Below are 22713 nucleotides of genomic sequence, written 5' to 3'. Positions count from 1 at the left end.
AATTACGACGTCTCAACTTGATATTAGAAACTAAAATATATTATAGTTAAATTGTAAGTGACAACTCCATCGGCAACTTTAACTTTTAAGGAAAGAAGAAAATTGGGAGTGTGGTCATTTGGCCATGCTTTTGCAAGCTTTTTCCATGATTAAGAAAAAGATATTCCTAGAACCAAAGCAAAGCAGTACAAAGCCACAAACAAAAGATATAATGTAATAAAAGATTTGTCCAACTTCCATACTAAGGAAAGAATCCAATTGCCCTCTAACCTTCAACTTCAACATAATCTCCTCCCTTTTTCTTTTCTTTTTTTTTTTCTTCCAAGAGTTCATTCAAATGATCAACAACCTAAATTATTAACATCAAATTTGATTTTGGAAAATACCAGAAAGATTCTATTGTAAGCTCAAACAATGTTGATTCTCTGATTAAGAATAAGAGAGATCCTTTATATATCTTCACAATGATATTATATTGGTCTATTTTAGAGCTAAATGCTCAACACTTCATGTTAAATGGTGAAAACATGTCCTTTGTCCACTTTGTCCCTTGTTCACCTCTATGATTTTTCTCTTACCTAGATCACTTTTTTTTTTCTTTTTTTCTTTTTTTTTTTAAAGAATGAATTGCAAGCTTGATATAGCTCTACAGAGTTTGTTAAACTTATTTAGACAAACTCTATCTACGAACACTAATACCTCTTGTTAAAAGGAAACAGATATTCACAATGATATGATATTCCATTTTGGACATAATCCTCATTGTTTTGTTGTTGGTTTCACCAAAAATGCCTCATGTCAATAGAGATTTCTCGCATTTGTTTCATTTTTTTTAGACAATGTCTAACTTATTATATTAATAGCCTTTCTATTATCTAGCTAATATAGAACTTTGGTCATATTCAAAACACAAATATCAATAAGTTAAATGTGCAATGATTTTTTTGATAATATGAAAAGTGTTTTGGTTAATTATAATATGTATTTATATTGTAATTCTAATGAGTTGTCCTTTATTGTAATTTTATATCTCTAAATTAGGGTTTTTTAGTTGCTTATATATATATCTTCAGCCCAATTAATGAATAAGATAACTATTCTCTCCAAAAGTATTGAAAACATGGTATCAGAGCAATCTAGGGTTTAAAATATTCGTTTGACGTCTACATTAGGGTTTACGCTTCTCACAAGATTAGAGTTTGAGTTGAGTCATCAAGTTTGAGTGGTCGTTTGTCTACACCACCCATAAGCGTCGTCATCGTCCACTCTAGTTTGCAGTCATCAGTCGCCAGGAAAGGCCACGCGTGAGGTTCATGCGCCGCCATAAACAGGTTCATCCTTCACAACACATCGACACCTGGGAGCATGTGGGCCCACCGTTCCGCGTTACGTCTGTTGGATTCTTCTTGGTTCAACTTTTCTGATTGTTTTGTGCATTTGGTTCCATTGAAATCTACTCGACCGTGAGTTATTTGAAAAGATACCCTTTTTGTGATTAGGGTTTGTTGCTGTTTTTGTTTCAATTTGGAGTTGTTCTGCTCTTTCCACTCGTGAGATCTACAAACTGTTTGTTAACCCATAATAGATGAAGTAGCATATGGTAGTATCTAATGTAATTCCTCTAGCATCGAAGATAACTAAACATAAGTTAAATGGATCTAACTATTATGATCGGCGTCGGATGATTCAATTTTATTTGTTTAGTATAGATATGGATGACCATGTGACTGAGGAGCCACCAAAAGATGATAAGAAAAAGGCTTGACTTCACGATGACGCTCGACTTTATCTTCAGATTAAGAATTCTATTGAAAGTGAGGTTGTTGGTTTGGTAGATCATCGTGATTCTATGAAGGAACTCTTAGAATTCTTAGAATTTCTATATTACTATGTCCGACTTCATCGAATGTTTGATGTTTGTATACAATTTTTTCGAGCTGAACAAAAAGTAGAATCTGTTACAAGTTACTTTACAAGACTTAAAAAGACAGTTGCTGAACTTGCTTTACTATTGTCGTTTAGCCCCGATGTCAAAGTTCAACAAGCTCAGCGAGAAAAGATGGTTGTTATGATATTTTTTAATGGATTTTTACTTGAGTTTGAAATGACTAAAACACAGATTCTTTCTGATTCTGAAATTTCGTCAATAGAGGAAGCCTTCAACCGTGTTCTTCGTATTGAGAGTTCCCAATTCGATTTTCCTGTTTCTCAACCTAATAGTGCTCTTATGAATAAGAATAATAATAACTCTTGGGGTACTTTAGGGATAACTAACAATTTTTAGAAGCCTAGTTATGATAATCGAAGATCAGATTATCAGGAGATCGTCTATCACTATTTTCGTAAGCCAGGATATATGAAACGTGATTGTTAAAAGTTATTGTACAAGACTTAATGATCTCAACATGCTCAAATAGCTTCTACCAATGATATGGTTGAGAAATCTATTACCATCTTTGCTGATGACTTTGCTAAATTTCAAGTATTCCAAGAATCCTTCCAGGAATCTTCTTCATCAAATCCTATTGCCACCATTGTCGAGACAGGTAATACGAAATGTCTTCTTATATCATCTACCAAATGGGTCATAGACTTTGGTGCCACCGCTCATATGATAAGTAATTCTAACTTATTTTCTATGCCTTTGTCCCCTGTCTCATCTCCATCTGTCACTTTGGCAGATGGATCAACCTTCTATATTCTTGGATCCGACACCATTTCTCTCACTCCATCACTTTCTTTGTCCTCTATATTACATTTTCCTCAGTTATCTTTTAATTTAATTTCTATTAGCCAACTTATTCGTGACCTTAATTGTCTTGTCTCACTTTTTTCTGGTTATTGCTTATTCCAGGATCGTATGACGGAGAAGATTATTGGTAGAGGACATGAGTCGGGGAGCTTTTACACTTTTTTACGATCAGATACCGAAAGTTGTGGCTTGCTCTGGAGTTACATCCCCGTTTGAAGTTCATTGTCCTTTGGGTCATCCACCATATTGTTCGTGTTGAAGAAACTTTATCCAGAGTTTTGTTCCTTGTCGTCTTTGAATTGTGATTTGTGTCAGGTTTCTAAATTTCATTTTCTTAGTTCTAGTCCTAGAGTCCATAAACGAGCCAATGCTCCTTTTGAGTTAGTCCATTATGATATTGGGGTCCTTGTCCAGTCGTGTCCCAAACAGGTTTTCGTTACTTTGTACTTTTGTTGTTGATTATTCTTGTGTGACTTGGTTATATTTAGTGAAAAATCGTTCTGAGTTATTGTCTCATTTTTGTGCTTTTCATGCTGAGATTCGAAATCATTTTAATGTGAATGTTGGTGAATATTTCTCTCATATACTTGCATCTTACTTATGTAGTCATGGCATTATTCATCAATCCTCTTGTGCAGACACTCCATCTCAAAATGGAGTTGCTGAAAGAAAGAACATACACCTCCTTGAAATAGCTCACGCCTTATCCTTTCAAATGCATATTCCAAAACAATTTTGGGCTAATGTTGGGTCCACTGCTTGCTTCTTGATTAATAGAATGTCTTCTTCTGTCCTCAATGGAGAGATTTCTTATCGTACTCTTTTCCTTACAAAATCTTTGTTTCCTATTGCCTTAAGATCTTTGGTTATGTTTGTTTTGTTCGAGATATTCGTCCAAATCATACCAAATTAGATCTTAAATATTTGAAATGCATTTTCCTAGGCTATTCACGTGTTCAAAAGGATTATCGTTGTTATTGTCCTATTCCAAACAGGTATCTCATATCTCTTGATATTACATTTTTCAAAGATATACCCTTTAGTTCATCACCATCTAAACCGTGTCAGAGAGATGATGATGATCTTTTTATCTATGAGATTACCTCTTCTACATCATCTTCTCCTCTATCTTCCTCTGTGTTTCTTCCTTCTGACCCTTCGGTTACTCGAGTCTACTCTAGGCGTCCTCTACAGTCACCTTCAGACCCATGTCCTCCACCACTAGCTTCTTTGACATCTGATCCAGGACCAAGTGATGATCTTCCCATTGCCCTTCAGAAAGGTAAATGCACTTGTACTTACCTTATTTCTTTGTTTGTTTTGTATAACCAGTTGTCTTCTCCCATTTATTTTTTTTATTACATCTCTTGATTCTCTCTATCCCTAACTCTGTTCATGAAATTTTATCTCATCCCAGGTGGCGTAGTGCAATGATTGAGGAGATGACTGCTTCGGATGATAATGGTACTTCGGATCTTATTTTGCGTCCAGCTGGAAAGAAGGCTATTGGGTGTAAATGGTTGTTTGCTATAAAGGTCAATCCTGATGGAACAGTGGCTCGATTGAAATCTCCTCTTATTGTCAAAGGTTATGCTCAAATCTATGAGACTGATTATTCTTATACATTTTCTCCTGTTGCCAAATTAACTTCCATTCGACTATTTATATCGATGGCTGCTACTCACAATTGGCCTTTGCATCAACTTGACTTAAGAATGCTTTTCTTTATGGTGATCTTCAAGAGGAAGTCTATATGGAGCAACCATCTAAGTTTGTTGCTCAGGGGGAGAGTGATAAGGTGTGTCACCTTTGAAAATCTTTGTATGGACTAAAACAAAGTCCTCGTGCATGATTTGGTAAATTTAGTCAAGCACTTGAATGTTTTGTGTTGAAATTAGGGTGTTAGCCCTAGGGGTAGTTTTGTCTTTTCACTATACCCTACGGTTCCTTTTTTTTTTTTTTTTTTTTTTTTTCTATTTAAGCATGTAGTCTCTATGTATCTTATGTATCAAAATTATAATAAGAAAAACTCTGTATCGTGGTTTTTTATGTCTGTAATAGAGTTTTCCACGTATATCTGTGTATGCTTTTCTTCTTCCTTCTCTTTTTACTTTTCATCATGGTATCAGAGCAAGGAAATGAAACCCTGGCCACCATCGAGGAAAATCAAATAGGGGAATCACAAGTGCCGCTTGGTGCCACAGATATTGCAACCGTTGTACAAATAGCCATAGAACAATACTTCCAGACCATGTTACCACACCTTCATCAAACGATTAGAGCAGCCCAACCCGGAGGACAGGTAGCCGACTGGGTAAAAAATCAACCAACCCAGCCGACTGATTGGGTCGACCATCAGACAGGATAGATTGGAAACTGGCCGAAAATTAGATGGGTTCGCACCTACCATTCTGCAAGTAGCAACCATCAACCTTACAATCCTGTTTGCACTGATCAACCCACTTGCGCCAATTAACCCACGAGCGGCGGCCAACCGATCGAAGAAACCCAACCAAGAGACGCTTTCTGGGTTGATTCCAGTCGAGTGCAGCAACCTATTCGACCTTAGCTGCCGCTCGGCTCCGGCACAGATGTCCACGCACAAGCCGCCAGAGCAGTTGGCTCCAGCCCTACAATCCCATCCAGTCGAACTGCTCCAGACCCGAGCCATCCTATCTTCCCAGCCGCGCCTGCAAAGGTTTCGTTTCCAACAGTTTCCTCCTACCAGCCGAGTGGTGAATTCAGTCTTAGACCTACCAGTGGTGACAAATTGGAGATGGGTGGATCATCCTCAATAAAACTTTGATTATATTCAGGAACAGTTTGTCAACTTCAACTCCAGATCAAACAAAAGAATGAGTCAGTACAACAATAGATGGCTACTCTCGGAGAGGTGCTCAGGGCTACCTCTAATGGGTGGTCAGAAATTCCCTCTAGCCTTCCAGTTTACTCAGGAAGCCCGGTAACCTCTTTCCTTGCTTTATCTACAACAAATTTATTTTCCAGTGCAATAGGAAATATTGCTAACTGTATTGTAGAGGAAAAATTAAATGGTCACAATTATTTTTCGTGGTCTCAATCCATAAAAATGGCCCTCGAGGGTTGGCATAAATTCAGATATCTGACATGAGAGATACCGAAACCGAGACCAGATGACCCTCAAGAACGTATATGGAAAGGAGAAGACTCCTTACTGCGATCTATTTTAGTAGGGAGCATAGAGCCTCAAATTGGCAAACCCATACTGTATGCAGCCTCTGCTTGGGATATTTGGGAGGCCATATAGAAACTGTACTCCAAACGGCAAAATGTTTCCAGGATTTACACCTTACGGAAACAAGTCCATGAATGCAAGCAGGGAATAATGGATGTTACAGTGTATTTCAACAAGCTACCTCTTATCTGGAAAGAAATGGATCTATACCGAGAGATGGTCTGGAATTGCCTATGTGGGGGAGTTTTACATTACCAGTCTGAGGAGATCGATCAAATTTATGATTTTCTAGTAGGATTGAATTCTAAGTTTGACGCGGTAAGGAGTCGGATACTGGGAACTCGTCCGATACCATCTCTGATGGAAGTTTGTTCTGAAGTTCACCTTGAGAAGGATAGGTCGAGTGCTATGAATAATCCACTGGACTCGTCAACTGATTCAGCTGATTTTAAAGCATCGAGTTCTGCTAATGATAAGCAAAACGGTAAGCTAGCACTGGTATGTGAACATTGTAAGAAGCCCTGGCACACTAAAGATCAATGCTGGAAGCTGCATGACTGTTCGCCGAATGGTAAAAGACATCAGTCAGGGCCTGAACGAGCACTGGCTAGTGAATCAACAACCGGAGGTTCTCAACCTCAGAACCAAGAAACTAATCAGACTAGCTCTAGTACAGTAGGTGTACGTGTGATTGCCCAATTAGGTATAATTCAATCCTTTGGTCTTGTTAGTATTACTAATGGGTCCTTCGCCCCTATAGCTGTCTCTTATACACATCTAGATGTGTATAAGAGACAGCTCTATTACAGTAGGTGTAAGTGTGATTGCCCAATTAGGCCTCAACCTCAGAACCAAGAAACTAATCAGACTAGCTCTAGTACAGTAGGTGTACGTGTGATTGCCCAATTAGGTATAATTCAATCCTTTGGTCTTGTTAGTATTACTAATGGGTCCTTCGCCCCTATAGCCGTGAAAGGCAGCTTGTCACTCTTTAAGGGGTTGATTATTCAGGATGTGTTGCGTGTGCCTAAAATATCTTATAATCTGTTATCTGTTAGTAAAATTATAAGGGATCTGAGATGCCGAGTTACTTTCTCACCTGATGCTATTGTTTTTCAGGACCTGAACTCAGGGACGAAAATTGACATTGTCCGACATGATGGAGGGCTCTATTTCCTCACTGAAGATGCTTCTTTTAGGATATATGATAGGACTAGTTTACTTTTTTCTTGTTTTTCTACCTCTGAAACTGATTATATGTTATGGCACTATCGTCTTGGACATCTTAGTTTTCATTATATGAAATATTTGTTTCCTCATATATTTCGCAATGTTAATCTTTCTAATTTAAATTCTGATGTGTGGGGTCTGTCACCTGTTACTACTGCCACGGGCAAACGGTGGTTTGTAACCTTCATCGAGGACACACTAGATTAACTTGGGTCTTCCTTCTTACCAACAAATCTGAAGTCGCATCTGTTTTTAAACAGTTCTACAGTTCTATAGAAACCCAGTTTAATGCAAAGATCGCTATCTTTCATAATAAAAATAGTCGGAAATTTTTTAATAACTCCCTTAGGGAATTCCTAGTCTCTATAGGCATTGTCCATCAGAGTTTGTGTGCGCATACTCCTAAAAAAATGGGATAGTCGAGCGAAAAAACAGTCATCTGATCAAAGTTTCTCAGTCTCTTATGTTTTCAACTTCTCTTTCGTCCTATTTGTAAGGAGATGTGGTTCTAACAGCAGCTCATTTGCTAAACCGAATGCCTTCCTGGGTCTTAAAATTCCAAACCCCTTTAGACTGTTTCAGAGAGTCTTATCCTGATAACCGACTCATCCCTGATGTTCCGCTTCGGGTGTTTAGGTGCGTTGTGTTTGTCCATACTCATGGCCCTAATCGAACCAAATTTACCCCCCGGGCCCAAAAGTGTGTCTTTGCGGGATACCCATTGCATCAATGTGGGTACAAATGTTACCATCCTTCTTCTCGAAAGTATTTTGTCTCCATGGATGTGATCTTCTTCGAAGATCATCCCTTCTTTCCCCTTAGTCCTCTTCAGGGGGAGAGTACAAGTGAAGAGACTCACCGGGGTCCGAGTCTGTCAATCTTACCTGAACTGAATCCTAAAATAAGTGTCAACGAACCCATTCTGCCCACCGAACAAATCCCATGGATCATGTACTATAGGAGGAATCTCAGAAAGGAAATACCGCCGCATGTTACTTTTCTAACTCCTGTCCATGAGTCAGAACGGGTATCAGTTCCAGATACGAGTACTCATATACCTGATAATGGTAACATTAATGCTAACAATGATGCTTGTGTTGAAAGTGACGTAAGTAAAGACAGGAAAGATAGTGACAGTACTAAGGACTGTACCGAGAATGTAATTGATACAAGTGGTGGTAACTGTGAAGAACCGGTCCCAACAGAGAATGTTGTTGACCTTGGAGAAGATCCCTTAGAAGATAAGACATATGAACAGAATGCTAAATTCAGTAGGGGAAAAAAGGAGAAGAAAGATCATAATGCCTCTCTTGATCTTCCTATTACCTTAAGGAAGGGTACAAGATCATGCACGAAGTATCCTCTGCAGAGTTACTTGTCTTATAACAACTTGTCTCCTGTATTTAAAGCCCTCACTACAAGCCTAGGCACAATTACAATACCAAGCAAATGTAGTAATGGAGATTCCCGAATGGAGAGCTGCAGTCATGGAAGAAATGGGGGCACTTGAGAAAAATAACACGTGGGACTAGGTCATTCTTCCTAAGGGACACAAAGCAATTGGGTGCAAGTGGGTGTTTACCATTAAATATAAACATGATGGAACAATTGACAGATACAAGGCCTGGTTAGTTGCAAGGGGCTTCACTCAGACCTTCAGAATAGATTATTCCGAGACTTTTTCTCTAGTAGCAAAATTAAACACAGTTCAGGTTCTTCTCTTAGTTGCGGTTAATAAAGATTGACCTCTCCACCAGTTTGACGTGAAGAATTCCTTCCTTAATGGGGAATTAGAAGAAGAAGTGTACATGAGTCCACCTCCAAGGTTCGAGAAACAGTTCAATCACTGGGTATGTAAACTGCGGAAGTCCTTGTATGGGTTGAAACAGTCTCCGAGAGCCTGATTTGGCAGGTTCACTACTTTTGTGAAGTCACAAGGGTACAATCAGGGACACTTAGATCATACCCTCTTTACAAAGAAATCAGTATCCGAAAAAATTGCAGTTTTGATTGTGTATGTAGATGACATTGTTATTTCCGGTGATGATGCTCTAGAAATTGACAGATTGAAGAGAAAAATGGCCGAGGAATTTGAAATCAAATATCTCGAGAGGTTGGTATACTTTCTCGGAATGGAAGTGTCTAGATCGAAAGAAGGTATTTCGGTGTTTCAGCGAAAATACACTCTGGATTTACTTAAGGAGATAGGTATGACGAGCTATAAACCAGTAGATACTTCTATGGAAGCTAATGCTAGACTCAGTAACTTGAGTAACAGTGCTCCTGTTGACAAGAAGAGATATCAGCAACTTGTTGGGAAGTTAATCTATCTCTCCCATACCAGACCAGATATTGCATATTCAGTCAGTGTAGTTAGTCAATTCATGCAGTCTCCTTATGAAGAACATATGAGAGCAGTAGAGCGCATTCTAAGGTATTTGAAAACCTCTCCGAGCAGAGGGTTGATGTTTAGGAAGTCCGACAAATGATGCATCGAGGCATACACAAATGTCGACTGGGCAGGCTCGGTAGTAGACAGAAGTCGACATCGGGATACTATACCTTCGTGTGGGGTAACCTGATGACGTGGAGGAGTAAGAAACAAGGGGTTATTGCCAGAAGTAGTATCGAAGTTGAATACAAGGCCACGAGTCTTGGGATATGTGAGGAAATTTGGCTGGAAAAGGTCCTAAGTGATCTCGGTCAAGGTCATGATGGTCCTATGAAACTCTACTATGATAACAAAGCCGCAATAAGTATCACAAATAACCTCGTACAACATGACAAAACAAAACATGTGGAGATTGATAGACATTTCATCAAGGAACGACTTGACATTGGCAACATATGTGTTCCCTATATTCCTTCCAGTCAGCAGATTGTAGATGTTCTCACGAAAGGGCTTCCCATACATTTTTCGACTTATGTATTAGTAAGTTGGGTCTCATTGATATCTACGCCCCAACTTAAGGGGGGTGGTGAAATTAGGGTGTTAGCCCTAGGCGTAGTTTTGTCTTTTCACTATACCCTAGGGTTTCTTTCTTTTTCCTTTTTTTTTTCCTATTTAAGCATGTAGTCTCTATGTATCTTGTGTATCAAAATTATAATAAGAAAAACTCTGTATCGTGACTTTTTCTCCATGTATTAGGGTTTTCCACGTATACCTATGTGTGATTTTCTTCTTCCTTCTCTTTTTACTTTTCATCATTTTGGTATGAAGAAAAGTATGTTCGATCATTCTATATTCTATTGACAATCTGAAAATGGTATTACTTTGCTTGTTGTATATGTTGATGATATCGTTATCACTAGAAATGATGTATCAGGTATATCCTCTCTCAAGACTTTTCTCTAGGATCAATTTCATACTAAAGTTTGGGGCCACTGAAGTATTTTTTGGGTATTAAAGTAATGAGAAGCAAGAAAGAAATTTACATGTCCCAGCGAAAGTACGTACTTGATTTGTTGTCTGAGATAGGTAAACTAGGAATCAAATCATGTAGTACTCCGATGATACCAAATTTACAATTTGTTAAGGAAGAAGAAGTGTTTAAAGATCCTAAGAGATATAGAAGATTAGTTGGAAAGTTGAACTATTTACCAGTGACATCAACAAACTAAACATATTGAAGTGGATTGTCATTTTATTCGCAAGAAAATTCAAGAAGGGTTGATATCTACAAGATATGTGAAGATTGGAGAACAATTAGGAGATATCAGTAAACAGAGCAAGAATAAGCTATTAATGCAACAAGCTAGGCATAATTGACATATTTGCTCCAACTTGTGGGGGAGTGTTATAATATGTATTTATATTGTAATTATGATTAGTTGTTCTTTATCGTAATTTTATATTTCCTAGATTAGGGTTTCTTAGTTGCCTATATGTGTGTGTATATATAGTCTAATTAATGATTAAGATAATTATTCTCTCTAAAAATATTGAGAACAATAATTATTATTAAAAAAAAAAAAAAAAAAACTCATACCATGTAGCTATAGTCTAGAAGTTTTAAATTTATTTTGAAAAAAAAAATACGTCAGAGTATTTTAGAACGCTTGAAGTGCCTACTAGAATAAACACTTTCATTGAGCTTCTCCTAAAAGCATTAAAAAAAAATGCTCCACCTAAAAACACTACTATCAAAATTAATCTCAAACCCACTTTTTCTTAATACTTTAAAGAGAAGTTGCTAATATCTCTCAACCAATTAAACTATAATAAAAAAATAATCTCAAACTCACTCTTAAACTTAGATTAAATAATGTTGAGAATATAGTATAAGAAGTACAAAAGGAAGGAACCCCACCTCTATCGAACTTCTAAGCAGCTAAAAAGAGCTTGAAGTGATGTAGCTATATTTCTAATAATCATCATAGATCATCAAAATCAATTTAATTTTCAATTGATGATATAATATAAAGTATCATAATCTTATATGTACGTAGTTTCATCCATGATCCACCTTTCTCCCACTCAATTGAAATGTATATAAAGTACAATAATTGATTAAGTCCCGTTCTGTATTTCTCAATTAAAAGATGGAGGGGAGGGAAGAAAAAGTTCCAGGGAATACACAGTTTCATCTCCCATATTTCTATTCTTCTATGTAAAAATATATTTTCCACCAAATTTTCTTCTCACAAATATTAATGTGATATTCGAGTATATTTTTTTTAAGGCTATATTACAAGTTTAATCCCTAACTTTGAAGTTTGTGTCTATTTGATATGCAAACTTTCAAAAGTGTTTAATTGATTTCGAAACTTTCATTTTTTTTCGAATAAGTTCCTAACAAGTTCAACATTTTTAAAAATTAATTGATCTATTATATATAAATCTGAAATCTATGTCTAATGAAATCCTAAACTTAGGTTCTTGAATTGGTAATTGAAAGTTCACAGACAGACTAAATTTGTTATTGTGAAAGTTTATGAACTAAATAGACACAAACTACAATATAGAGACTGTTGTAATTTAATAATTTTTTTAATTAATTGATATGGGACTAGTAATGAATATTTCCATACATAAAACCATTTAAAAAATCTACCCACTCCACACGATCTAACACAACTAATCCAACCCAAAATGAGCTGCTAAGTTAGAGAACGGACCCATTGAAATTAGCAACATGCTAACCATTGGCTAATATATTAACTCAAACCTTGTTTGATATGGTTGTGGTTTTCTTAAAACTAAGTTTATAAATATTACATTATCTGTATTTAAGGATTTTATCACAATCCAACTCGAGTTTTGAAAATTAAAAAATAATTTTTAAGAATTTTTTTTTTTGGTTTTTCAAAATTTGACCGTAAATTCAAATGTTTCACTGTGAAAGATGAAAACTATTGTATGGAACCTCTAACTAATACAAGTTCAGATCAATACGCAATACATAAAAAAAAACACATTTCCATTATTCCCAACCCCATACAATACATGCATAGGGACACAAAAAGAAGTTGTTGGTATCCTTCCTAAGAAATATAAACAAAAGAAAATTAAGGAGTGCAGACAGCTCATGCCCCCAAACATACCTAAACCATACATCTTTACACTCTAGTTGGGCTGTAAACCATTCTTATAAGCATTTTGCCATGCCTTTCCCTCATGGGTCATCCTATTGATTCATACCCCACTTTTCAATTAATAAAACATTCTTTACAGAGACCTTTTCCTTTCTGTCATTCCCCTCCACTCCACAAACCAAGTCTATAAATATCAGATAGAAATTATTGAAATGTCAGTAGAACACTAACCTTAAAACAGAAGGAGAAAGATGAAATCTGCTTCTGTCATTTTGGTTCTTCTTTCATTGATTCTGAGCTCTTTCCTCCTCCAATATGCCATTGCTGATTCCTCTACAACCTATGCTCCAAGTAAGATAAATGATTTACCATTAATATATAAATTCTGTTGGCAATGAATATACAACTTTTTTATTCATTCCACCTTGTTCAAGTGATTAACTGGTTTATTGTTTTGACTTTTTTCTTTCTATTTGTTTTCTTCTTTTGGAAGGTGTTTGTGATTCAAAATGTGGGGTAAGATGCTTGAATGCAGGGGTGAAGGACAGGTGCTTGAAGTATTGTGGAATCTGCTGCCAACAGTGCAATTGTGTGCCCTCTGGAACCTATGGAAACAAGTCAGAATGCCCTTGTTATAGAGACAAGTTGAACTCCAAGGGAAAATCTAAATGCCCTTAATTTCATTTTTCATTTATTTTCCCTCCTTTGAAATCTATCATGTTTTCACTTCTCAATCACTTGAATCTAATTTCCTTTCTTCCCTGCAGTTTCTTAAATGTGAGTGGGTGTCAGTGACATGACCAAATAAATTCATTGAAACATATTAATTCTCGGTTTGGAATGACTTTGTAAGTGTTTAACAAATGTTTGAAGTGAGAAAAGAGTATTTATAAGCACAGAAGGCTCTAAAATTTCCATCAATCAAGCACTCTGTCCACATACAGAGGCACAAAATTAAACAGAGAAGAGTTCCCAAAAATTAGATGAAGTTCTCTCTCAAAAAGCAAGTAAAAAAAAGTTTTTCGTTTCTGATGTTCATCGTCATCAGCACTGGGAGATCTATTTGGCAAGCATCAAAATTCACAAGGAAATTAGCTCGTGTTCATTTCATATAACCATTTTTTGAGGGCAAAACGAGAAGGAAAAAGAAACACCACATGCACATACCCCAAAAAAAAAAGATCATAAATCCTCTGCTATCTTTTTCTTTTATCAGAAACAAGAACATTTCATTGATCAATTTTCTGAATATCAGAACGAGGTTGATTATTCAACATGAATCAATAAAAAACCATCCAACCCCTATTATATTTTTCGTTTTTTCCCCTTTTTATCCTTTTTACACCTAAATACACCATGAACAAAGCTGTAAGTGCCAAAGCCAAACCATGTCTAAGAATGGGTCACTTCCAGTCCTCTAGCATTGTGATGCGAGCTTATTTCTACTGAAGCAGCTAAGTAGTGCCCGAGCCTGCAAGTAGCCAAATTTTCCTTTTAAAAATCTATTGAAAATTTGGAATTTTAGGAAAACACAATTCAGTGCAGTCATGTACCTTTTCCTTGGCCCGTGCTGTGCCTGAATGTGACAGTGCCACTAATGGTGGGATAGCTCCCTCTTGGATTGCCATGATGCAAAATCTACTAGTGGTTGCACAAAGCCACAATAATGCTGCAGCTGCATACTCTTTTGCCCTGGCAGAACCTAACTCAATAGTGTCAACCAACAAAGCAATACCACCCTCACATACAATTTCGATTCTTCCTTCATCTATTGATGCAAGATTTGCCAGAACAACCACTGCCTTCTCAACCATTCCGGCAGCTGGGTCCATCAACTTCACAAGATGCTTGATTGATCCAGCCTCCACAATTTTTGCCTTGTTTTCGGAAAGCAATGACAAATTAAACAGTGCGGTAGCTGCATCTCTCATTCCCCGAGGAGTACCATCCCTCAACAAGTCAACCAGATGCCCTATTGCCCTGGACCTACCAATGTTGACCTGGTTATCATCAATCACGGAAAGACTACCAAGAGTAGCAGCTGAGTTCTCCTTTGCCTCCGGGCTTCCAGTTTGAAGAACATGAATCAAAGGCTCAATTGCATTAGCTTGAACAATGATAGTTTTGCAATTATAGTCGATTGATAAGTTAACAAGTGCTGTAACAGCATTCTCTTGAATCTTAGTGTCTGTAGAATTTAGCAGATTGACCAAAACTTTAATTGCCCCATAGTCTGCAATCACCCTCCGATTATTCGCATTAATCTTGGTGAGCAACCGCATTTCAGCTGTACTAGTTCTTAAAGTTTCAAGTGAATCACTCGTCAAGTCCTCAACCAGCTTTTGAACTTTTGCTTTTATGTCAGTGTGATCAGATCTAGCCTCCAGTACAGGAGAAGAAACTATTCCATGAACCATCCTTTCAGATGGTTCCTGGCATAGTATTTGACTTTTAGCTTTATTTCTGTCAGCAGTACGATCAAAGTCAAGTCAGTAGATGGCTCAGATTTTACCTCTCAAGAATTTCTTAGTGCGAGCTATTAGCCCACTGACACCTGGTGGACCGAATTTCTGTAACAGACTGATCAGAGGCAGGTCCAATATCCAAGCAGTGTCTGAAGAATCCACAAGGAAATGGAAGTAAATGATTGCACGAATAAACCATTCAAGAAAACATTATGGACTCATCACTTACAAACTATATAGTTCACTAGGTAGTTGCTGCAAATTTATCAGTTCTCACACCCATCAATTGAACAGTACAGACCCCATATGAAACTATTCAACAGTTAACAACTTCCTCAAGTATAAGCATGAAAAATATCCAGTTCTTCAACTTTTAATAATATTTCAGAACAGTTGTTTTCCAAAAGTCCCCATAAATCATCAAACAATGGCCCAGTCAAGAAAATATAAAGTTGAGAATATTAGAAGCCATTCCTTGATCACTTTTGTCATCATTTCAGCTTTTTTGTTATGCTTTCTTCTGACAAGCAAAGACCCAAATCAATCTTACTCACACCTATTTCAAAAATAGTAAGATTCTACACCAGAGAGAGAGAATAACACTAACAACCAAGCTTTCTGAATTTGAAAGCCAGAATATCATTCACAATTCACATGATGAGGGGAAAACATGAAGCATGCAATTAAAACAAGAGTACTTATCCATAATAGCATGGAAACCATCAGAAGTGCTAGCAAATAAGTGCAGCTATTGACAACTCCAACTTACTTAAAGTATTTCTTGAACTACTACCTCCTATGGTAATAATATCTAAATAAAATCAAGTAGGCCAAACCCATCTTACCAAAATCATATGAAAGACTAAAATCTAAGAAAAGGTCATTAGCAGCACAATTTTGTTCGCATGTGGCAGTTTTTTCTTCTTTATTCGAGCTGAAGGGGAAACAGATGATAGTGGCAGAAGTTCTTGGACTCAATTTTCTTGGGTTGCAAAAGATAAGCAGAAAAAACGTTCGACGACTCGATCATATCACCATAGATAAGATTCGAGATATGAAGACCATACTTCGAAGGGGCCAAGAGAGAAAACAAAAGAGGGAAAAACTTAAAAAAAAAAAACTTGATAAAGAAGAAGAAATTAGAGAAGAATAAGAATTACCCAAATTAAAACAAAGTCCTGAGAGTAAGGAGGAATGATGCTGACTTCCTGAAATTGGAGTTTGCCTTCTTCTCCTTCTGAAATTCCTTTTCTTTTTATCGAGGAAACCATTACAAATATATAATTGGGAGTGTTCGTTGATTAATTAATAAATGGATAAATTGCCGTCGTTAATCTTAAGACCCCCAACGACCCCCACCAAACCACAAGGGTGATTTTTCTAAGATGCGGATGGCTCTCAAGGTTTTGTCATCATCTTCAATTTTTCTCTTTTAATTTAAGAAACGAGCTAGAGTTCATCAAATTTTAATAGGATATTTCTTTGGCAACTCGCAGGAAGAACGACTTTTTTTTCCAACTTGTGTATATTTATTTATTTTTAAATGAGTACAAACTGTTATGTTCATTTTGACCCATAAATAACGATTTTTTGAAAATATTTGTATGTACACACCACAAAACATAATAGAATGGTTTTTTTTAAAAAAAATATGCAAATTGCTCTCAAGTTTTATCACTTTGACCTATGTACTTTGACCTTTGTACTATATGATCTAAAAGTATTCATATGTATACACCATATGACAGAATAGTGAAGATTGGGAATTGTGAATAAGAACGTTTTGTTTTTGGTTACTCAGAAAATCTAAATTCTATTTGGTGGTAATTTCGTTTCTAGTTTTTTTTTTTTTTTTTTTTTTTCCTTTTTCTTTTAGTATCCATTGTAAAATGTGTAAGTATTGCATTTTTCAAATAGGTTTCTTTAAAAGAATTTAAAATAAAGACCAAGTAGACTTAACGATTCACATTTTGTCATATATATGAAACCCCCAAAAAGAAATTTATTGAGTCAATTCAATGAGATTGATTGCAAGAAACATGGAGTTCGTAGCATCAATGATCTTTCATATGAATTTAACTAAACATAAATAAAGTATATCTAGTTTTAATTGTTTAGCAAACAATTAAGCTAAATGAGAAGAACATGTTTAAATTTAATTCACAATCTAGTTTTAGCTTCATGACCATACTTCTAAATAAACTATTTTAATTTCTGAACTTCACACATAAAGCAATTATTTTAAGTTCATCGCTCAGACTAAAAGGGATTAAAATCAAACAATACTACTCCAGAAGTTACAAGCCTAGTGAAAAAGCAGTCAGCCTAATGGATCTACATCCAAGTGTTCACTCCTGATAAAGCATCTAGTCCCTCCCAACTAGGAACCAAATATAATTCGTCTTACTGAGTTTATATTGAATGATATGGCATCAATAATGGAGGATCTGCTACTGTTTGAGGATGCTGAGGGATTAGTTTTGGTTGCTCATCTTAGTTCCTTGATATTAAAGGCACAGCAACCATCAGCAACCCACCAAAAACAAGATAGCATCAATTTTATCAATTCAGTTGATTCTCTATTGATGAACACATATAATGAGTACACAGTAAGTTATGGGAAATTACAATGAAGTAATTGACTAAAATTATATGTTAATTAAGGGCTCTTTGATAACTATTTTGTTTTTGGTTTTTGAAAATTAAGTCTATTTTCTCCCTATTTCTTACATCTTTCTTGTACAATAATTGAATTCTTAGCTAAATTCCAAAAACAATAACAACTTTAAAAATGCTACTTTTTTTAGTTTTCGAATTTTGGCTTAGTTTTTTAAATCATTGGTAAAAAGTAGAAAACAAAAGAAAAATTTAGATGTGGAAGTAGTGTCTATAGGTATAAATTTCAAAAACAAAGACAAAATGGTTACCAAACGAGACCTAACAGTTTTCTTTTTAGATAAAAAAAACATTTCATTGAAGGAATGAAATGAGGGAAAACCCCAAAGCACCTATAGGTGATACAAAAGAAGTTTCTAATTAGAAACTATTTTTGCGCCAACACAAAGTTGTAGAAAGAACCAGATCCAAGACTATCCAAAGATGAAAAAAAAAAAACTCTAAAAAGATGACTATTGCGCTCTCCTCATGATGTCCGAAAGAAAGCTTGCAAAATGGCCAACCAAACTGTCATCTTAGTACCATAAAAGGATACCCCACCAAAAGAGATGCAATGATGTCAACATGCTATTAGAATATGCCAACGATCAACCAGAAGCTTCCAAAATAATATCAATGGAGAAACAGATGAGCAAGGGACTTAAAATGGCCTCGACACATTAGGTACCAAGATGAAGATATAGATATATAATACAGATGACGTTGTAGATGATCAATAGTATTAACAGCTGTAAGACTAAGTTTCCATAAGAAAAATTTGATTTTCTTAAAGAAATGATCCATCCATATGGCATAATCTGAATCCTTCACGAGAGATACTAATTAATAGTGAACACCAATCGTTGGGCACTAAAAGACCAATCAGCCAGAGATATTAATTCATTCAGTAGCCAATGAGGAGACAAGCTGCCTAGCAGACGGGGAGTTAAAAGTGACACAGATGATTCGTCTGCAACCCAAAAGATCAGAATTACAAGTAGAAGTCTTTTTCCAACATAACTAGATGAAATTTTTTCAATATGAAACAATCAAATCGAGACATTAGTTGGACATTACTTCTGGCCTTTCTACTTCATTTTTCTGAATCAACTTTACTGCATTTACCTAATTTATTTACAAATGGAGAAAATATTATAGGCAGGTACCTTATGTAACATTATTGTGGCATGAAAATTTACATGCCCCCTTTCAACAGCAGCATCATCCAAGGTTAATGTCCCGAAATGTTACGCATACTTCAAGATTAGTGGTTTTCAACGTTACTATTCACATACTTTCTGAAGATGTTAAGCAGAACCTGAGTCTCAAAATTAGTGTTTTTCAACAATTACTACGCACATGCCTTCTGAGGAGGTTAAGCAGTTCCTGAGCCTGAAATAATAATTTTATTTTCGAATTAATAATCTTTTTCAAAATTGGAATTGTAGTAGGACAGAATCTATCACCGTGAGTACCTTATCCTTGGCCCTCCGAGTTCCAGAATGTGACAGTGCAACTAAGGGTGGGATAACTCCTTCTTGGAGAGCCATTATGCAAAATTTATTAGAGGTCGAGCAGACCCGTAACAGTGCAGCTGCTGCATTTTCTTTTCCTCTGGCAGAACCCAATTCAATAGCCTCGACCAACACAGGGATCCCACCCTCTTTCCCAATTTCAACCTTTCCCTCCTGAATTGTAGCAAGATTTGCTAGAACAGCAACTGTCTTGTCAACCGTTCCAACTGAGGGATCCATCAACTCCACGAGATGCTTAACAGCCCCAGCTTGCACAATCTTGACCTTGTTCTCTGGAAGCATAGACAGATAAAACAATGCAGTTGTTGCATCCTTCCTTCCCCTAGGAGTCCCATTACCTAGTAGTTCAACCAGAGGCCCAATGGCCCCAGACCTCCCAATCTTTACCCTGTTTTCCACAACCATAGCAAGGCTAAAGAAAGTGGCAGCTGAGTTCTCCCTTGCCTCAGGGCTTCCTGTATAAAGGACGTGAATCAGAGGTTCAATTACATTGGCCTCAGCAATGGTGATTTTGTGGTCGCTATGGATTGATAGATTGAGAAGTGTCGTAACAGCATGCTCTTGGATTATTGCATCTGTAGAATACATCAATTTGACCAAAAAGGTGATTGCTCCATGTTCAGCAATCATAATCCGGTTTTCAGTATTATGCCTGGCAAGACTTCGGAGTTCAGCTATTGCTGTTCTAACAGTTTCAAGTGAATTGCTATCCAAGTCCCCAACCAACTTCTGGATTCCGGCTTCAACACTTCCAAGATCAGATTTGTGCTCATTCACAGAAGAACTAACATTTTCAGGAAGTTTGTGCGGCTGTTCAGAAGTATCCCTAGTGCGACCTGCTGATCCAATTAATGACACTGGCAAATTGGTGTCACTTGAATTTCTAGATATAACTTGTGAAAAAGTAGGCTTGACATTACAGTCAGAGAAAACAATATCATGAACTTGAGATTTTCCATCTGATGTGACATTAGGATGATTTTCTGAGCTTGTGACTGGCAACCCTCCAAAATCCAACTTGTCCCCATTTTGAGCCACACCATCTGCGGATTTGACTAATTGAGAACGAAAATGAGTGGGAAGATGGTTCCTATCACCTAAATTCAACTTCTCCGGAGTAACAACTAGTTTCACGTTCTCTAGCTTCATAGAATCAATCAATTTCTTGTTGTTGCTTATCATGGATAAATTTGAAATTTGTGCCTCCTTCCAAAAGTAATTTGGTATTATATTAGTGTCTACTATTGGAACTGAGCCACAGCTACGGGATTTCTCTAGTGTAACTATGTGCTTATGTCTGTGAGTTATGATATCATCAACATGTTCAGCTTCTCCTGTGGTTTGGACTTGTTCAGCATTCTCTTTCAACTTTCCATGGGCCAGAATTTCCATCAGAATCTGCTGGTCTGACTTCAAGCTTAATTTGTCTGGAATTTTTCACCAACCCTATATTTGATCCAGCACTCTCCTACCGATACTTCAGCACACATTTAATTATGGTGAATAGTTTATCATCTATGGGCCTCCAATTTCTGGACAAATTACTGCAAGCCATTAAAGCGAGGAGTCACAACGTCATAGGTTAGACATCATTTCAAACTAGAAACTCAATTTAAAGATGCATAAAGCAGTTCAGCATTCCAAGGTCGCAAGATGAAAGCAAACATACATAGAAATGAAGCAGAGAAATATTGCGTCAAACTCAATTCGTAATTACAAAATAAAGGTTAATAGAATGAAATTCATCACTACCTCAAGCGATGTTAAGCCGACTTCAACAGAAAGCTGTTCGCATGAAGATTCTAGCCGCAAGAACAAGCCCCTGTTCGATCTATAGATCTTGAATTTAATGATTCTCTTTGCAGAACCTAGACAAACGTAAAAGAGAATGATTATAAGCAATCATCACTAACTAAAACTTTAGTAATCCGTTTCAATTGCAATTCAAGCCTCAGATTCTCTTTCTTCTTTACAAGGGCTAGGGTTCAATCAATTACTACTTTTGATTGCGGAAAATTCATTGTAAATTTCGATCAGAAGCATCATAGGAAACAAAAGTAAAATTGATCGAAAGCTCGAGGATGAGACAAGTAAGGCAGAGAAGGAATCAATTCATAAACGAAAACCACCAATTGAATGGAAAAAAAAAAAAAAAAAAAAAAAAAAAAATCACAACTCCGAGGAGACAAGTAAAAGAAAATTTCATGGAAAGTGAGAGAGAATCTAACCGCGTCTAGTAGCCGTTGTCACCGAGATTGACAATTAAGCGTAAGAATTCAGCTTCTTCCTATCGTTGTTATTGATTGGATAGGTTTTGTTCCCTTTTGTCGCGGGAAGAGAAGGTCTCTACGGAATGAGGAAAACTGTAAAGAAAATTCGGTAACGTTTTGATGAATTTGAAATGGATTTCTTTTGTAGTCGATAAATTACATTACGCCGCCGCGGTTGCTCCGGCAGGAAGAGGATTGACAGCAACGTCAACGCGTTCATACTTGGCAAAACGACGGCCCGTGCTTGAGAGAGAGCAGTAGTTGGACTGAATCTCATACGCTTTGGCTTTATTAGGTCTACACCAAGTCAACACTCAACAACTCCTATTATTCAAACAACATCCCATTTCGTTCATTTCGTTTTTTTTAAAAATAATTTTCATCATAAACTTGTTCGAAATTTCTATCTATTTTAACTCTAAACTTACATGAGTGTTGCAATTATCACACTTGATTCAATAAAAAATATACGTAAATTGATTAATTTCATTAAAATAAAATTTTACATAAAGATAATTTTGACACAAAACAACTTCATTATAAGTCTTTCAAATGATCCAATTATAACAATCCATTTGGATTTTTTAATGAAGGTTAAACTACCTAGCCTATAATAATATTGGTGAGATCATTTGGATATTAAAATATGCATATGGTTGTGTATTGATCCAATAAAATGGTTGATGTAGTTCCATGTCCAACATTTGTTTTTATGCTTATACTGAGCTGGTGTCAAAGTTGAGTTAAGGTAATATTGCATACAAATCAGTTTCAGTGTTAAAAAGTTTCTCACCATCTTTTTAAATACTTAAAAGAGTCGTACTAGTGATAGGACCCCAATTATGTGGCAATATCAAGAAAGAAAGAATAGAAGAGAGGTGGTTGAATCAGTTAAGAATGTCATCCAATTCCGTTGGGAGAAATGAAGGTTTAAAAGAAGAAGGAAACGGAAAGAGAAGTAGGGAATTTTGAATATTCAGAAGTGAGGAAGAGAAGCTCTCGAGAGTGGGAGTTCGGGAGACGTTGTTGTGGAGAAGTCATCGTAGTGTGTCGCTTA

At 36.4% G+C, this 22713-nt stretch overlaps 4 protein-coding genes across 11 annotated transcripts; 2 read left to right on the top strand and 2 right to left on the bottom strand.

The window, feature by feature from the left end:
- Nucleotides 1–1011: 1011 nt before the first annotated feature.
- On the top strand, nt 1012–11106 carry LOC120072531. The gene is made up of 2 exons (XM_039024915.1): nt 1012–6645; nt 6779–11106. Exon 2 carries the CDS (start codon nt 7732–7734, stop codon nt 8704–8706), a length of 975 nt encoding a protein of 324 aa, XP_038880843.1. The 5' UTR covers nt 1012–6645; nt 6779–7731; the 3' UTR covers nt 8707–11106.
- Nucleotides 11107–12665: 1559 nt separating this feature from the next.
- On the bottom strand, nt 12666–16648 carry LOC120072532 (U-box domain-containing protein 4-like). Of its 5 annotated transcripts, XR_005480515.1 has the most exons (5): nt 16357–16647; nt 14285–15345; nt 14119–14202; nt 13156–13336; nt 12666–13071 (listed from the first exon to the last, which is right to left on the bottom strand). XR_005480515.1 is itself a non-coding variant. In XM_039024917.1 (4 exons), the coding sequence occupies exons 2-3, from the start codon at nt 15146–15148 to the stop codon at nt 14149–14151; spliced, it is 918 nt and encodes a 305-aa protein (XP_038880845.1). In that variant the 5' UTR covers nt 15149–15345; nt 16357–16648; the 3' UTR covers nt 12666–13071; nt 14119–14148. The 5 variants fall into 5 exon arrangements, 4 of the variants coding, with proteins under 4 accessions (XP_038880845.1, XP_038880846.1, XP_038880847.1 ...); XM_039024917.1 differs by lacking the exon at nt 13156–13336 and having other exon boundaries at nt 16357–16648; XM_039024918.1 differs by lacking the exons at nt 12666–13071; nt 13156–13336 and having other exon boundaries at nt 13939–14202; nt 14285–15163; nt 15244–15345; nt 16357–16648.
- On the top strand, nt 12958–13755 carry LOC120072533 (peamaclein-like). The gene is made up of 2 exons (XM_039024920.1): nt 12958–13082; nt 13225–13755. The coding sequence occupies exons 1-2, from the start codon at nt 12983–12985 to the stop codon at nt 13407–13409; spliced, it is 285 nt and encodes a 94-aa protein (XP_038880848.1). The 5' UTR covers nt 12958–12982; the 3' UTR covers nt 13410–13755.
- Nucleotides 16649–18154: 1506 nt separating the features above from the next.
- On the bottom strand, nt 18155–21932 carry LOC120072530 (U-box domain-containing protein 4-like). Of its 4 annotated transcripts, none has more exons than XR_005480514.1 (5): nt 21615–21932; nt 21139–21254; nt 19327–20930; nt 19018–19243; nt 18155–18821 (listed from the first exon to the last, which is right to left on the bottom strand). XR_005480514.1 is itself a non-coding variant. In XM_039024913.1 (5 exons), exons 4-5 carry the CDS (start codon nt 20776–20778, stop codon nt 19193–19195), a joined length of 1503 nt encoding a protein of 500 aa, XP_038880841.1. In that variant the 5' UTR covers nt 20779–20930; nt 21139–21254; nt 21615–21732; nt 21817–21901; the 3' UTR covers nt 18155–19192. The 4 variants fall into 4 exon arrangements, 3 of the variants coding, with proteins under 3 accessions (XP_038880841.1, XP_038880839.1, XP_038880842.1); XM_039024913.1 differs by having other exon boundaries at nt 18155–19243; nt 21615–21732; nt 21817–21901; XM_039024911.1 differs by having other exon boundaries at nt 18155–19243.
- Nucleotides 21933–22713: the final 781 nt, after the last annotated feature.

This window comes from Benincasa hispida, chromosome 3, assembly GCF_009727055.1.
Source record: "Benincasa hispida cultivar B227 chromosome 3, ASM972705v1, whole genome shotgun sequence".
In the NCBI taxonomy this organism is placed as follows: Eukaryota; Viridiplantae; Streptophyta; class Magnoliopsida; order Cucurbitales; family Cucurbitaceae; genus Benincasa; species Benincasa hispida.
The sequence above is the reverse complement of the archived record's forward strand: the minus strand, read 5'-3'. Positions and strand labels throughout refer to the sequence as shown.

Bases quoted from the DNA above. Each gene is read 5' to 3' on its own strand.
- LOC120072531 (XM_039024915.1), top strand. From the start codon at position 7,732: ATGCCTTCCTGGGTCTTAAAATTCCAAACCCCTTTAGACTGTTTCAGA.
- LOC120072533 (XM_039024920.1), top strand. From the start codon at position 12,983: ATGAAATCTGCTTCTGTCATTTTGGTTCTTCTTTCATTGATTCTGAGC. The intron at 13,083-13,224 runs GTAAGATAAATG...TTCTTTTGGAAG, and splicing joins CTCTACAACCTATGCTCCAA to GTGTTTGTGATTCAAAATGT.
- LOC120072532 (XM_039024917.1), bottom strand. From the start codon at position 15,148: ATGGTTCATGGAATAGTTTCTTCTCCTGTACTGGAGGCTAGATCTGAT. The intron at 14,203-14,284 runs GTACATGACTGC...GGCTACTTGCAG, and splicing joins CAGCACGGGCCAAGGAAAAG to GCTCGGGCACTACTTAGCTG.
- LOC120072530 (XM_039024911.1), bottom strand. From the start codon at position 20,778: ATGGAAATTCTGGCCCATGGAAAGTTGAAAGAGAATGCTGAACAAGTC. The intron at 19,244-19,326 runs GTACTCACGGTG...TTATTATTTCAG, and splicing joins CTCGGAGGGCCAAGGATAAG to GCTCAGGAACTGCTTAACCT.